The sequence below is a fragment of the Choloepus didactylus genome, chromosome 6 (assembly GCF_015220235.1).
Source record: "Choloepus didactylus isolate mChoDid1 chromosome 6, mChoDid1.pri, whole genome shotgun sequence".
Classification (NCBI taxonomy): Eukaryota; Metazoa; Chordata; class Mammalia; order Pilosa; family Megalonychidae; genus Choloepus; species Choloepus didactylus.
The window spans coordinates 123,789,733-123,803,977 of NC_051312.1; the positions used below are offsets into that span (position 1 = coordinate 123,789,733).

General features: G+C 37.6%; 1 protein-coding gene across 1 annotated transcript in view; it reads left to right on the forward strand.

Moving 5' to 3' along the window:
• RAB39A (RAB39A, member RAS oncogene family) overlaps positions 1-13,549 on the forward strand; it is a 71,839-nt gene extending 58,290 nt beyond the window's left edge. The window contains exon 2 of the mRNA XM_037841531.1: positions 11,111-13,549. Coding sequence (XP_037697459.1) covers positions 11,111-11,537 — 427 coding nt within the window. The 3' untranslated portion in view covers positions 11,538-13,549. The remainder of the gene's footprint in view (positions 1-11,110) is intronic.
• The last annotated feature ends 696 nt before the right edge of the window (positions 13,550-14,245 follow it).

Sequence of the window (14,245 nt, forward strand, 5' to 3'; positions counted from 1 at the left end):
GAGGTCTGTCTGGCAGTTCCTTAGAAAACTAGATATAGAGTTACCCTTCAATCCAGCGATTGCACTTCTCAGTATATGCCCAGAAGATCTGAAAGCAGTGACATGAACAGATATCTGCATGCCAATGTTCAAAGCAGCATTATTCACAATTGCCAAGAGATGGAAACAACCCAAATGTCCTTCAACAGATGAGTGGATAAATAAAATGTGGTATATACACTCGATGGAATACTACGCGACTGTAGGAAGGAACGATGTCGTGAAACATATGACAACATGGATGAACCTTGAAGACATGATTCTGAGCGAAACAAGCCAGGCACAAAAAAGACAAATATTGTATGCTACCACTAATGTGAATATTGAAAAATGTAAAACAGATGGTTTATAATGTAGAGTGTAGGGGAAATGCGATAGAGAGCAATTAAGGAAGGGGGAATGATAACCCAATAAGAACAGATAAGCTATCATGGGTAAATTTAACATTCTGGGAATGCCCAGATATGACTATGGCCTGTTAATTTTTGATGGGTATGGTAAGAACAAGTTCACAGAAATACTGCTATATTAGGTTATTTTCTTGGGGTAGAGTAGGAACATGTTGGAAATAAAGTAGTTATCTTAGGCTAGTTGTCTTTTTCTTACTCCCTTGTTATGGTTTGCTTGAAATTTTTTTTAATTGTATTTAAAAAAAAAATTTTTTTTTATATAATTGATTTTAAAAAGAAGTTAATTTAAAAAAAAATGAAAAAAATATTCCGAGCCCCCTTGAGGAGCTGGTGGAGAATGCAAGGGTGTTGGGTTTCCCCACCTCGATGGTTGCTGATGTGCTCACAGACATAGGGGACTGGTGGTTTGATGGGTTGAACCCTCTACCACAGTACTTGCCCTTGGGATGACTGTTGCTGCAAAGGAGAGGCTAGGCCTCCCTATGGTTGTGCTTAAGAGCCTCCTCCCGATTGCCTCTTTGTTGCTCAGCTGTGGCCCTCTCTCTCTAGCTAAGCCAACTTGGCAGGTGAAATCACTGCCCTCCCCACCACATGGGATCTGACACCCAGGGGAGTGAATCTCCCTGGCAACGTGGAATATGACTCCCGGGGAGGAATCTGGACCCGGCATTGTGGGATGGAGAACATCTTGACCAAAAGGGGGATGTGAAAGGAAATTAAATAAGCTTCAGTGGCTGAGAGATTCCAAAAGGAGCTGAGAGGTCACTCTGGTGGGCACTCTTACACACAATATAGACAACCCCTTTTAGGTTCTAAAGAATTGGAATAGCTAGCAGTAAATACGTGAAACTATCAAACTACAACCCAGAACCCATGAATCTTGAAAATGATTGTATAAAAATGTAGCTTATGAGGGGTGACAATGTGATTGGGAAAGCCATATGGACCATACTCCCCTTTGTCTAGTTTATGGATGGATGAGTAGAAAAATAGGGGAAGAAAAAATAAATAAATAAATAAAAGGCACCCAGTGTTCTTTTTTACTTTAATTGTTCTTTTTCACTTTAATTTTTATTATTATTTTTGTGTGTGTGGTAATAAAAATGTCAAAAATTAATTTTGGTGATGAATGCACAGCTATATAATGGTATGGTAAACAATTGAATGTATGCTTTGTTTTGTTTTGTATGACTGCATGGTATGTGAATATATCTCAATAAAAATGAATTATAAAAAAATGATACAAATAAATGTAGATGTGTCAAATAGAAAAGGAAAAAAAAATTCCTAAGGGCATATTGTGGCCTTGTTTTATATCATTCTTTTCTTACAAAATATATACAGACCCTATCAGTACCTGACTGATACTTGATTGCCAGCAACAAAACCAACTTAAGGATCTCAATGAAAAATGAGAGTTACTGGAATCATGTCTGGGACATAGATAATTGGGAAGCTGGAATGAATCAAAAGATCCCAGGAGTTCTGGGCGACAAGACCCACAGGAGGCTAATGTGGTCCCCATGATGCTGTTGCCCCTTTTCTGCCTGTTCACCCAATGCCATAAGAAGCCCCAGTTGGCCAATTAGCAGTCTGAATTGCTAATTCAGCCAAAAGCATCATAGAATTTTCTAGTGAAAGCATTTGTCCCTTGAATATTAAAACCTTTAAATCTCAGAGTTCAGAGTCACAAGGATTAAAAGGAACAAAAAATTTTAGAGAGTCATTAAGTGTAATTGTGATAGGCACCATCTCCCTGCTTTTCTTTGCTTCCCATACAACAACTTCTGTCTGTGGGAAAAAGCACCATCTATTATATTGCTCACTAGTTTAGAGCATACATAACCTGAAGGATTGTATCAAAATCTAACAAGTTGTCATGTGGACATAGATATAACTGAAACTTAATAGGCCATTCTCCCAAACATCTCTAGGTGACTAGGTAAGAGTGACATGAGAAGATCAATGAATTCCATGGCATTAGCCCATTGCCCTAACTTTTCCACTGTTAAGGGAATTCTTTGGTTAGTAGCACTGTGTCATACCATGACAATGTTTAAAGCATTCCATAAGTTCATGGATGGTGGTACCCCTCATCCTCTCCCCCAGAGTAAGGTACCACTTCCAAGGTGTCAGTAGCTGTTGGAAGTTAGGGATTAAGAAATGACAGTCAGAACCAGCCTAGGTAAGAGAAAGTCTTGTTAGGCCCAGGCATAACCTCTATTCCTCTACCATGGCCACTTTGTTTGAGTTCAAACTGGATTAAAAATACTGAGTACTGTAGGAGAGGACGTTGTGTTCTGCATTCTGAGAATTCCTCCATGGAGGGGGGCTTTGGTGAGCATTCTCATAGGATACAAGTGTTCACATACTCTAGACCCATCCATATACCTCTTGCCCAAACCTTGTTACCAGTTTTTTCTGATCCTGCTTTTTCCAATATACCAAAACCTTAGGCTCTGCTTGTGAATTAGTGTAGATCTTTACCTCTCTTCATCTGTCTTCCTATGGCAAAACTGGACAATGAAATGTACTACAAAAAGTTCCACAAATGGAAGGATTTCTCTTTTCCACTGACCTTCAAGTCCACCATTGAGTGTGACTGACTGATGCCATGATATTGTGTAGAACCATCTGTAAGGCAGAATTGAATTTTTTTTCTTTTTAATTATAGGGAAATCCAGATAAGGCCATGGTTTGGGAGAGTGTTTCAGGAGTAGGCTTTCTGGGTATGTGAGCCTTATTACTCCCTCTCACCTCAAGCCCCATACTCTTGCCTATATATGCCACTTCTGCTTGGTGACAAAGTTTCAGCCTGGTGAATCAGAATACCCAGCTCATCATGGGCACCCAGATTGCACTGTTACTTAGTGTTCCACAGCCAGGCATTTAGTCTCTATCTAAAGCAAGGTTATAAGCCAAGAACTATTTCTCAAAAGTGTAATAGTTCTTGACAAAGGTGGCATGTCTTTACTCCAAAATTCCACACCTCTGTCCAGTGGAGGCTTCCACAAGCTGAATATCAATAGAGCATCCCTGTCTGCTAAAAGCACCACTAGATCTGATGGGTCATGGTCAAGTGGCAAAGCTGCTTGTATTACAGCCTGTACCAGCTGAAGGAACTCTTCTTGCTCTCAGCCGTATTAAACTTGGTAGCCCTGTGGTTCAGAAGCACATCCAAATACTATAAAAGTTTCCTTTAAAGTCCAAACAAATCCACCAAGTATTATGCTTCTTTCTCCTTGTTAGGGAGACATAAGATACCACAACTTAGTGACCTTGGTATGAGAATAAAGAACATGCTACTAATAGATATAACATTGGGCACCTTTCTTTTTTCTCCCTGCTGGTACCTTTTTTCATCAAGCATCCTCAATCTCTGCCATTTCTCCTATTTCCCCAACTGCTATGTTCATAGCTCTGACTAAATCAGCCATTCATTCACTCACCAAGAATGTATTGAGTGCCCACCTACTGCGTGCCAGGCATTTGAAAAGCCTGGGTACTCAGTGTTGAACAAATAGGTATGGTACCTTCCCACTTCCCAAAATTGGCAAACCAGTAGCATGGATCCAGAAGGTGGAAAAGGGGAAAGGAATGTTATGTAAGAGTACTGATCTTGAACACATAGTAATCCTGCCCACCAGTTTAAGAAACAAACTAACTGAATGGAACAACTTCTCTTTCTATGGAGAAATCTGGCAAGAGGGTAAAGTAATCCTCCAGTTCTCTTTTTTTTTTTTTTTTTTTTTTTAATCATCATTTTATTGAGATATATTCACATACCACGCAGTCATACAAAACAAATTGTACTTTCGATTGTTTACAGTACCATTACATAGTTGTACATTCATCACCTAAATCAATCCCTGACACCTTCATTAGCACACACACAAAAATAACAAGAATAATAATTAGAGTGAAAAAGAGCAATTGAAGTAAAAAAGAACACTGGGTACCTTTGTCTGTTTGTTTCCTTCCCCTACTTTTCTACACATCCATCCATAAACTAGACAACGTGGAGTTTGGTCCTTATGGCATTCCCAATCCCACTGTCACCCCTCATAAGCTACATTTTTATACAACTGTCTTCGAGATTCATGGGTTCTGGGTTGTAGTTTAATAGTTTCAGGTATCCACCACCATCCAGTTCTCTTTTGTGGAGAGAAGAAGGTTGGCTAGAAATTCCATTTCTTCTTATGGTAGAAGCCTAAATGTGAGGGAAAAGGAAAAAGTTTTTCTCTTGATACTAGCAATATTATGTGGCAAGTGTTGAATCCCTACTTGGGTTTAGTTATAATCAATTCATAGTGACACAAGTATGCCTGATTGAGTAAATTTCCCCCAGAAACATTCAGCTTCATGCTAGACTGATCCAGAGATAGAGTTTTCCCACATGAGTATTACAGGAAGAGGGGCTTGGGGATTGAAGGTATTTCCAAAAGAGCAATTATGATGTCTCATTAGAATCGAAGGTAAAGATAGGAGATTGTTAATGGATAAAAAGTGATAAAGTTGGTCGGTGGATTACAAATCTTGATAAACTTAAAGAATTACCACAGTAAAATTATGCTAGAAGGCTGGGAGATTTTGATAAAAAAATGGAGTGTGTGAATTTGCAGTACTGGAGATGGTGAAAGTTTCTGGTGATGAAAATGAAGTGAGTGAGAAAGGCAGAATGGAGGGAAACATTCATTGGAAATGCAGAAGTTAAGAAATGAAAAGGTGATATCAGATAGCTTATTCAAATGAAGGTTGAAATCACTAAGCAGAGTGACAAGAATTAGGATAGAAAGAAAAACTAAGCTAAGTGCTAGTCTTCATTACATGGAGAGTGACCAAGAAGTTAATAGATGACAGCAATGAAACAGCGGGTGGCATAAGCCTCAAAGGAGCAAGGTTTTTTGTTTTTGTTTTTTTGTTTGTTTTTTTTTTAAAACGGGTTGGGGGAGTGACATTGGGAAAAAGAAGCCACTTCCTCCTGATCCTATAGAATGAACGTGTGTGCTGCAGAATGTTCTCAGGGACCAGGAGGTTTCGGGTAAGTCAAGGAGGTGAAGGAAACATTCTGAGAAGAGAACTGGTCCTTTGGAACTGGGATGGAATGTGCTGATAGTGTCCCATCCAAGACATAAAAGAACCAACAGTTTTCTTTTTTAATCAAAGCTAGATCTTCCACTTGAGAAGAACAAGGGGCCACTAAGAGCCTGTAACCCTAAATTCTGTCCTCCATAATTCACCTTCCCCATCATGCCACCATCATGCCAGATTTAGAGGATGCTGTATCCATTTTACTGTTCTTATTACTGTTCTTAGCAGAACGTAGTATCAAAACTCTTAATTCTCCATAGCACACCTGAGACCTGATTGGAATTCATTCATTTATTTCTCTCTGACTTCCTTTCTTCTCATTCTTCCCTTCCCTCTGTCTCCCTCCCTATTTATTTCCTTTCTTAAATCATTAATTCATTCAGTGCGAAATCCAAAGCCCAGAAGGAAATAGATATAAAGTAACATGTAACAAGATATTGTTGCTTATAAGGATTTATTACTCATCAACAACTTTTGAGTTCTCTGCAAGGAGGTCTCCCCACCTAGTTCTTTTAGGGTCTGCTCCGTACCTATTCATAATACCTTCAAGAATTTCTAGTGACCTGATTGTATCAACCTAAGGGAGGAAGTCTGGAGAAAGATGCTTCCTCATTAACTCTGTAAGACCTTCTTTCAAGTTCAAGTTTTCATTCTGAAGGTCTGCCTCTTCTTCCAAATGACGCACAGAAGAATCCCCACTTGTTTTAGGGAAAACCTAAGCACCCCTTAGGACAACCATATCAGAATTCAAAGCCTAATATCCTGAACCATACACAGAAACTGGAAATCAATTATATGGAAAATGGCAGTTGATATTTTAAGACCTTTTATTACAAATAATTATTAATAAGCATTATTTTATAAAGTATATGTTCTAGTTTGCTAATGCTGCTAGAATGCAAAACACCAGAAATGGATTGGCTTTTATAAAAGGGGGTTTATTTGCTTACACAGTTACAGTCTTAAGGCCATAAATTATCCAAGGTAACACATCAGCAATTAGGTACCTTCACTGGAGGATGGCCAATGGTGTCCAGAAAACCTCTGTGAGCTGGGAAGGCACATGGCTGGCGTCTGCTCTAAAGTTCTGGTTTCAAAATGGCTTTCTCCCAGGACGTTCCTCTCTAGGCTGCAGTTCCTCAAGAATGTCACTCTTAGTTGCACTTGGAGTATTTGTCCTCTCTTAGCTTCTCCAGAGCAAGAGTCTGCTTTCAACGGCCATCTTCAAAATGTCTTTCATCTCCAGCTCCTGTGCTTTCTTCAAAATGTCCCTCTTGGCTGTAGCAAGCTCACTCCTTCTGTCTGATCTTATATAGTGTGCCAGTAATTTAATTCAGACCCGCCCAATGGGCAGGCCAACACTTCCATGGAAATTATCCAATCAGAGTCATCACTCACAGTTGGGTGGGGCTCATCTCCTTGGAAACACTCAAAGAATTACAATCTAATTAACACTGGTAGGTCTGCCCACACAAGATTACATCAAAGATAATGGTGTTTGGGGGAGACACAATACATTCAAACTGGCACAGTATATTGCATATAATTTGCTATAATTTTATTCTATAGAATGATTTGCCAACTATATTCCAAATTCCTTTCTAAAGTAAATTCAAGATGCTGGAAAAACATGGTTGTCTGACTGTGAACCTACAGAACAGGTTCCACCAAAATTCGATGGGTACTTTAGACCAAAAAACGAAGAAGGCTATGCCACATAACAAAATAGTAAACAGTTTGTTAGGAGACTTACAGACTGGGAAGCTGCTCCTGGGGGGCCGCAGGACGCTCAGAGTAGTGCTCCACACCACCCCAGGTGTTACAGGGGGTTATATGGGGCAAGAACAAAGAAGGCAGAGAGTCAAGTCAGGATTTGCAAGATCGTAAACATGTTTCTTTGAAATTACTTATATGTATCAGGAGTGATTCTAATAAAGATAAGTATCGTGCTTAGGAATATGCACGTGCACTTTAAGATGCATCTAAAGGGGTTGGGTGGGGTGGGGTGGTGGTTTGTCTTATCTAGGAACTTATGGCTTCTCTGGTTTATGGCCTCACAATGCTATTTCTTACAGTGTAAAACATGTCTCTGCCTGATATATAAGCATTTCAATGTTGAGTTTTTGACTACAAAAGGCATAGTTTTTTTCAATTCCAGTAATTGCAAATTAAATGAGAGGTGGAAAAAAAAGTAATGCAGACTTGGTGCTGAATATATTAAAGTTGTCTGCCTAATATCACAGCCTTAATTAGGTTTCTTTCAAGCCAACTGCACATCCGCCTGAATTCACACTTATAAAAGTGAGTAGTAAAACAATAACAAATTAATTGGCCTTCAAAGAAAAATTTTAATGGATTGCATTCTTTGTAAACTGCCAGAGATGATGGGAGATTGTTCTTATGGTCAATGGCTGTATGGTACAATGGTTCTTGGGAAAAGTTTTTTAAAAAACTAGTCACTGGAGAATATCTATACTGGGAATTCTGAGAAGAAACAGAAAAGAAATGGAAAGAAAAGGAAAGTAAAATACTTTCTTCTTCACACTACTTTAACAAAGGTATTTTTGGTATCAGATCACTATGATTTCAGCAATGAAAATAATAAAGGTATTTGTAAGTTTGAGAGTACCAGATAATCCACTGCCCCCCCCCCCACAAAGATCATTGATACCTCAGAGAAGTAGATAGGTGAGTTTGCTTAAGAATGATCTCAATGCTCAAGATCTTCGAGAGCTTGGAAACTGAGAAACATGGAGTCTTTGGCTCATACAACATTTAGCATCTTACCTCTCTGTGCCAGTTTGGATGTATTATGTCCCCCAAAATGCCATGTTCTTTAATGAAATCTTGTGGGGGCAAATGTATTAGTGTTGATTAGGTTGGAATCTTTGGATTAGGTTGTATCCATGGAGATGTGACCCACCCAACTGTGGGTAATACCTTTGATTAGATTATTTCTGTGGAGGTACGGTCCTGCCCATTCAACTAGGGTCTTGATTTAATCACTGGAGTACTATAAAATAGAGCCACACAGGCCCAGATGCTTGCTGATGCTGATGCTTAGACATGCTTGGAGTTGTGGACCCCTGATGTTAGCTACAGCCAAGAGAGACATTTTGGAGACAGCCTTTGAAAGCAGATTTTTGCTTACATTTTGCCCCAGAGAAGCTAAGAGAGGACAAACTCCCCAAGAGCAACATTTTGAAGAATGCACAGGAGCTGAGAAAGGAGCTGGAATACAACCCAGGATCAGCTGACTCCAGCCACGTGCCTTCCCAGCTAACAGAGGTTTTCTAGACGCCATTGGCCTTCCTTTGGTGAAGGTATACTTGTGTTGATGCCTTAATTTGGACATTTTCATGGCCTTCAGACTGTAACTTTGTAACCAAATAAATGCCCTTTATAAAAGCCCATCCATTTCTGGCATTTTGCATAACGGCACTGTTAGCAAACCGGAACACTCTCCAATAAAATCAATTAATCCATTGTAACAGAAATTTGATTACATCTATCATTTGCTAGGCAATTTGGTGGTTAGATAGATAGATAGATGAAAAAAAATGTTGACCCTCAAGGAGCTTTAAATTCTTTAGGGAGACATGCTAGCAAACCTAATCACAGCATTTTATGAAATTGATATAATCATGGCAGTATGCAAAAAGTTCAATGGAATCATTAGAAAAGGAGTGCCTAAGAGGGGTAGAGGTGGAAAAGTCAGTGGAAGGGGAGGCTTCTCTGAAGATATGATTCTTGAGCTGACTCTTGAAGGAGAAACAGGAATTTCCTAGGCTGAGAAGGGGTAGAGGGCATTCTAGGAAGAAAGAACAACAAACATACATGAAGGCTAGAAACACAAAACAGTATATAGCCTTACCACTTTGCCTCATTATTCAGTCAGGAAACAAATGGCACACTCAAAAGTTAGTTGAAAAGAGTTTATGTGACTACTTCCAGAGGTATGGACAAGGTTAAGGGCACCAACAAAAAATGGTGAAGCATTCAGGGATAGCAAGAGGGAAAAGCCATCAGGTTGGAAGGCACAAGGAAAGGGAATGGTGCTACCAGAATCTGGTAAAAAGTTTGTAGCACTGGGAGAGGGACTCCCCAGCAGGAGGAACACAGCCACTGCTGAGCCACAGCTTGGCAGAGATGCAGAGAGGGATAAATCTTCTGGCCTCTCCTTCCTTCTCTCTCCAACACGTGCCTCCCATTGGGTGAACCCAACAGCCAGCCAGAGGGCAAGGGGGTCTGGGGAAAGCTGCCTGGGCCTTAGGCCCAGAGAAGAATGGAGACAAACAGAGAATGATTTGCATTCCTCAGTTCCATATCCCAAGTTCATAGAATAATTTCCTGTTTCTCAGATAGGTATAGCACAGGACTAGCAGTCTGTCCTTGTTTCTTCTTCCTGAATGGATAGAGAGGGGCTCGTTAAATTAAATGATAGGGAGAGAATCTTAAGGTCTGCTTTGCTGTGTAACCTGCTGTTCACCCAGTCTTCATATGCCTATTTTCAGCCATAATGATGTAATAATTATTCTATCAGATATTAAGAATAAGCAACTATAAGACAGTGCAAGATGACATACCATGTAAGTGCTTATTTATCTATCTAAAAAGAACTACTCACTTCACACCCATATTAGAATGGCTGATATTAAAAAGATGTAAAATAACAGGTGTTGGCATGGTTGTGGAGAAATAGAAAGTTTGGTACATTGTTGGTAGGAATGTAAAACAGTGCAGCCACTCTGGAAAACAGTTTGGCAATTCCTCATAAAGTTAAACTTAGAATTACCATATCACTTGGCAATCCCACTTCTAGGCATTTACCCAAAAGGATTGAAAGCAAGGACTTGAATGGATACTTGCACACCAATGTTCACATTAGCATTACTCACAACAACCCAAGTGTCTACCGATAAATGAATGGATAAACAAAATGTGATATATACATAAAATGGAATATTATACAGCCATTAAAAAGGAATGAAGTTTTGATACATGCTATAACATGGATGAACCTTAAAGACATCACATTGAGTGAAATAAGCCAGACAGAAAAGAATAGATACTGTGTGATTACACTTATGCGAAATACCTAGAATATACAAATTCATAGAGACAGAAATTTGATTACCAAAGGTGTGGGGAGGGGGCGGAGAATGGGAAATGGAGAATCAATGTTTAATGGGTGCAGAGTTTCTGTTTGGGGAAATGTATAAGTTCTGGTAATGGACGGTGGTGATGGTATGACAACACTGTGAATGTAACTTATGCCACTGCATTATACAATTGAAGTAGCTAAAATGGGAAATATTGTGTTGTATATATGTTACCATGATAAAAAGAAAACTACCACAACTTTAATGTTCTGTCAGTGTGTGAAACTGGCTTACATATTAGTCTCATGGAATATTTGTGTTCACTTAATATGCCTTATCTTTGATTTACAAGTTCTAGTTAAGTCACATTAAGTTATCTTCAAATTTTATTATGGTGCTATATTGTTGGAAGGAGGGTAAAAAAAACCAAGTTGTCCTTTTACAATCCTTTTTCTATTTATTTTTCAGATCAATAACTCGCTCTTATTACCGCAACTCAGTTGGTGGATTTTTAGTATTTGACATTACTAACCGACGATCTTTTGAACACGTGAGAGATTGGCTAGAAGAAGCAAAAATGCATGTACAGCCATTTCAGATTGTATTTCTGCTAGTGGGACATAAATGCGATTTAGCTTCACAACGTCAAGTTACAAGGGAAGAAGCTGAAAAACTGTCAGCAGACTGTGGTATGAAGTATATAGAAACTTCAGCAAAAGATGCTACAAATGTTGAGGAATCCTTCACAATCTTGACAAGAGACATATATGAACTTATTAAAAAGGGAGAAATTTGTATTCAAGATGGGTGGGAAGGGGTTAAAAGTGGTTTTGTTCCAAATACAGTACATTCTTCTGAGGAAGCAGTAAAGCCCAGGAAAGAGTGCTTCTGCTGACTTCAAACATGCCAAAGAACTAACAAGCAGATTGTGTGTTATTTCAGGAAAAATACCAATAATAAGAACAGAATGATGTGATGAAAGCATTACCTGATTCATATGCCCATACTAACACTATTTTGTAAGGTATTTAATTCAGAGCAACATGCTTATTTGTTACACTACCAGATTAGATATTTTGCTAAAATATCAGGCAAAACAGACAGCTTTTTCTTAAAACTGAATTATCTATATAATTACCTCTATTCTTGCTTTGTTAGCCTATAGCTGACTATAGTGTCCAAATATGTCAATATTATTCATTTTTCTTCACAGTTTGAAATGGGCATTTTTCTGTGCACGTATAGTCCAATTTAAAAGCTTTCATCAGGAACTGTATTCTTTTTAGTTAATTAATAAGGCATAGTAAAATGGATCTAAAAGTGTGCTGGTCACTTACAAAGCCTAGAGGTGTCAATTAAGACTAAAATAGCAATTACTTATTTAAGGGACCAAGTTTATAATCATTCTCTGAAATATTATCTTCCTTTAATTTTGCCTGAACATGAGAAAATATGGTTTATACTCATTTTGTTCTTTGATTTAATGCTCTTGAAAATTTTATGTTTTATAAAGGTATGTAAAAATCCAAGCAAAAATATTTTATTGCAAATATTTGTAAAAATAAAAATGTAGGACCATGATTCAGGAAATGTTTTGATGTTATACTGTACTATCCTTATTTAGATAGGAAAAACATTTATTTACATGCTGACATTTTCAAAGAAAGTAAATGCAGTTTACCTTGAGCTATTGTCAAAATTATCAATATAGGTAAATACAGAAAATTTCCAAATTTTCCTATTTCCAATACAAGAGAAGTATAGAAAAGAGTTCTAGACACAGAAAATGGGTTAAATGTTTGATATATTTAGTATTCAAATTCTATTTTACACTCTTATCATGAAAGTGAAGGTAGAATAATGAGTCAATGGAGTTCAAAGACTTTTGAGTCCCCTAATTTTTATCTTACCGAATAAACTTCTCTCCTGGAAGGGACATTTTGATCACATTGTCAATTATTTTATAATGTATATTTCTATTCTGTTCTGTAAACCATTTCTAATCACAAAGGAGCACCAAATGAAGCTGCCTTCTTTAAATCATAAGGTTTTTTTTTAACTGTTAAACTGTAGTTGCTTCATTTGTTTGAAAACAAACATAGTAGAGGAGAAAGAATATTTAACAAGAAATCAGAAAAATGGTTTTCTAAGCTTTCCTGTGCTGTACTTACATTTGACCATGAGTAAAGAAGTCATTTAACCTCAAAAGCAGTAGTTTTTTCTTCTATAAAATGAGTCTAGTACTCCATTTATTATGTTTCATGGAAGTATTTTGAGAATCAAGTGGAAAAGCTTTGTAAATAGAGAAATCACTATAAAATTGTGAGATTGCTCTCAGCTGCTCATGTACACACCATTATATTTACAATGGGTAAGAAGTTTGTTTTTTCATATTCCTTCCCTCCATCCCCATGCAAAGGAAACAGAAGTAAGTACAAGTTATCATGGACCTGGGGAAATTCTTGGCCTTGACGCTTCCCTGCTGCCCTTTTACCCTGAAACACTGCTCTTCTTAATTCAATCAAAAGTCTTGTTCAAAAGAAGGGGTTGAAGTCCTAAAAGCACTGGGTTACTACAGACTTATTTAAAAGCTCTTTATAACAGCAGTGCTTGCTTAAAAACTTACAGGGGCATTTTGTCTTGTAAATCATCAGCTACTTCCCATTCTTATAGCATGATTTTTTAACTTGGCCTCACACCTACCTGGGTATTTCATTCAGTTATCAGGCAAAGCAGACAATTTTTTCTTGAAACTGAAGTGTTAATTACCACCATTCTCAACTTTGTTAGCATATATCTGACAAATATGTCCAAAAATGTCAATATTGTTCATTTTTCTTGACACTTTGAGATGTTCTTTGTGCGTCATTGAAATAGATATTGAATTGTATTTTTAATACTTGTACATTTTCTAGGTTCATGTTAATTTTTAAATATTTTTAATAGTGCTTATGGAGAGAAGAATACAAACTATAACATCACTATAAAATTTTTGAATATTAATATTTTCAACATTCTCTTAATATCCTTAGATTGATTTTACTTGAGTGAATTTGAACTATAATTGACTAGATAATACCTGTCCCCCAAAATGTGCCATAATCTGTTTTTACTTTTACAATTTTAAATCTTATGTTCAGACAAATTACCATCAGTACAAAATGGAACAAACTCAAATACTGAATATTTAAATACAGTTCAAAGTTCAGTCCCTTGTGCCTACTTATAAAGCTACACAGCTAAAATATAAAATAAAACTTAACTTTGCATTGACACTTGTTATAATAATAATGCTGGGATAGGACTAATATTCAGACCCAAGGACATGGTATGTTCTAAGGTTTTGAATAGAATTAAAGGACTAGAAGAAATAAGTGGGAAGGAAACCTAGAACTCTGGTACTACTAAAACCTTAGTGGAAGTTCGTTACATTACCCTGCTGTTGTGTGTGTGTGTGTAGTGTTTATGTGTTTAGAATGAAGGAAAGACGAAATGTGATCTAACTGAACCCACAAAATACTAAAATTGGGCTAAATCATTTTGATATCGGAGGTGCTATTTGTGGCAAAACAATAGTAAAATGAACAATGACTACAAAGATCT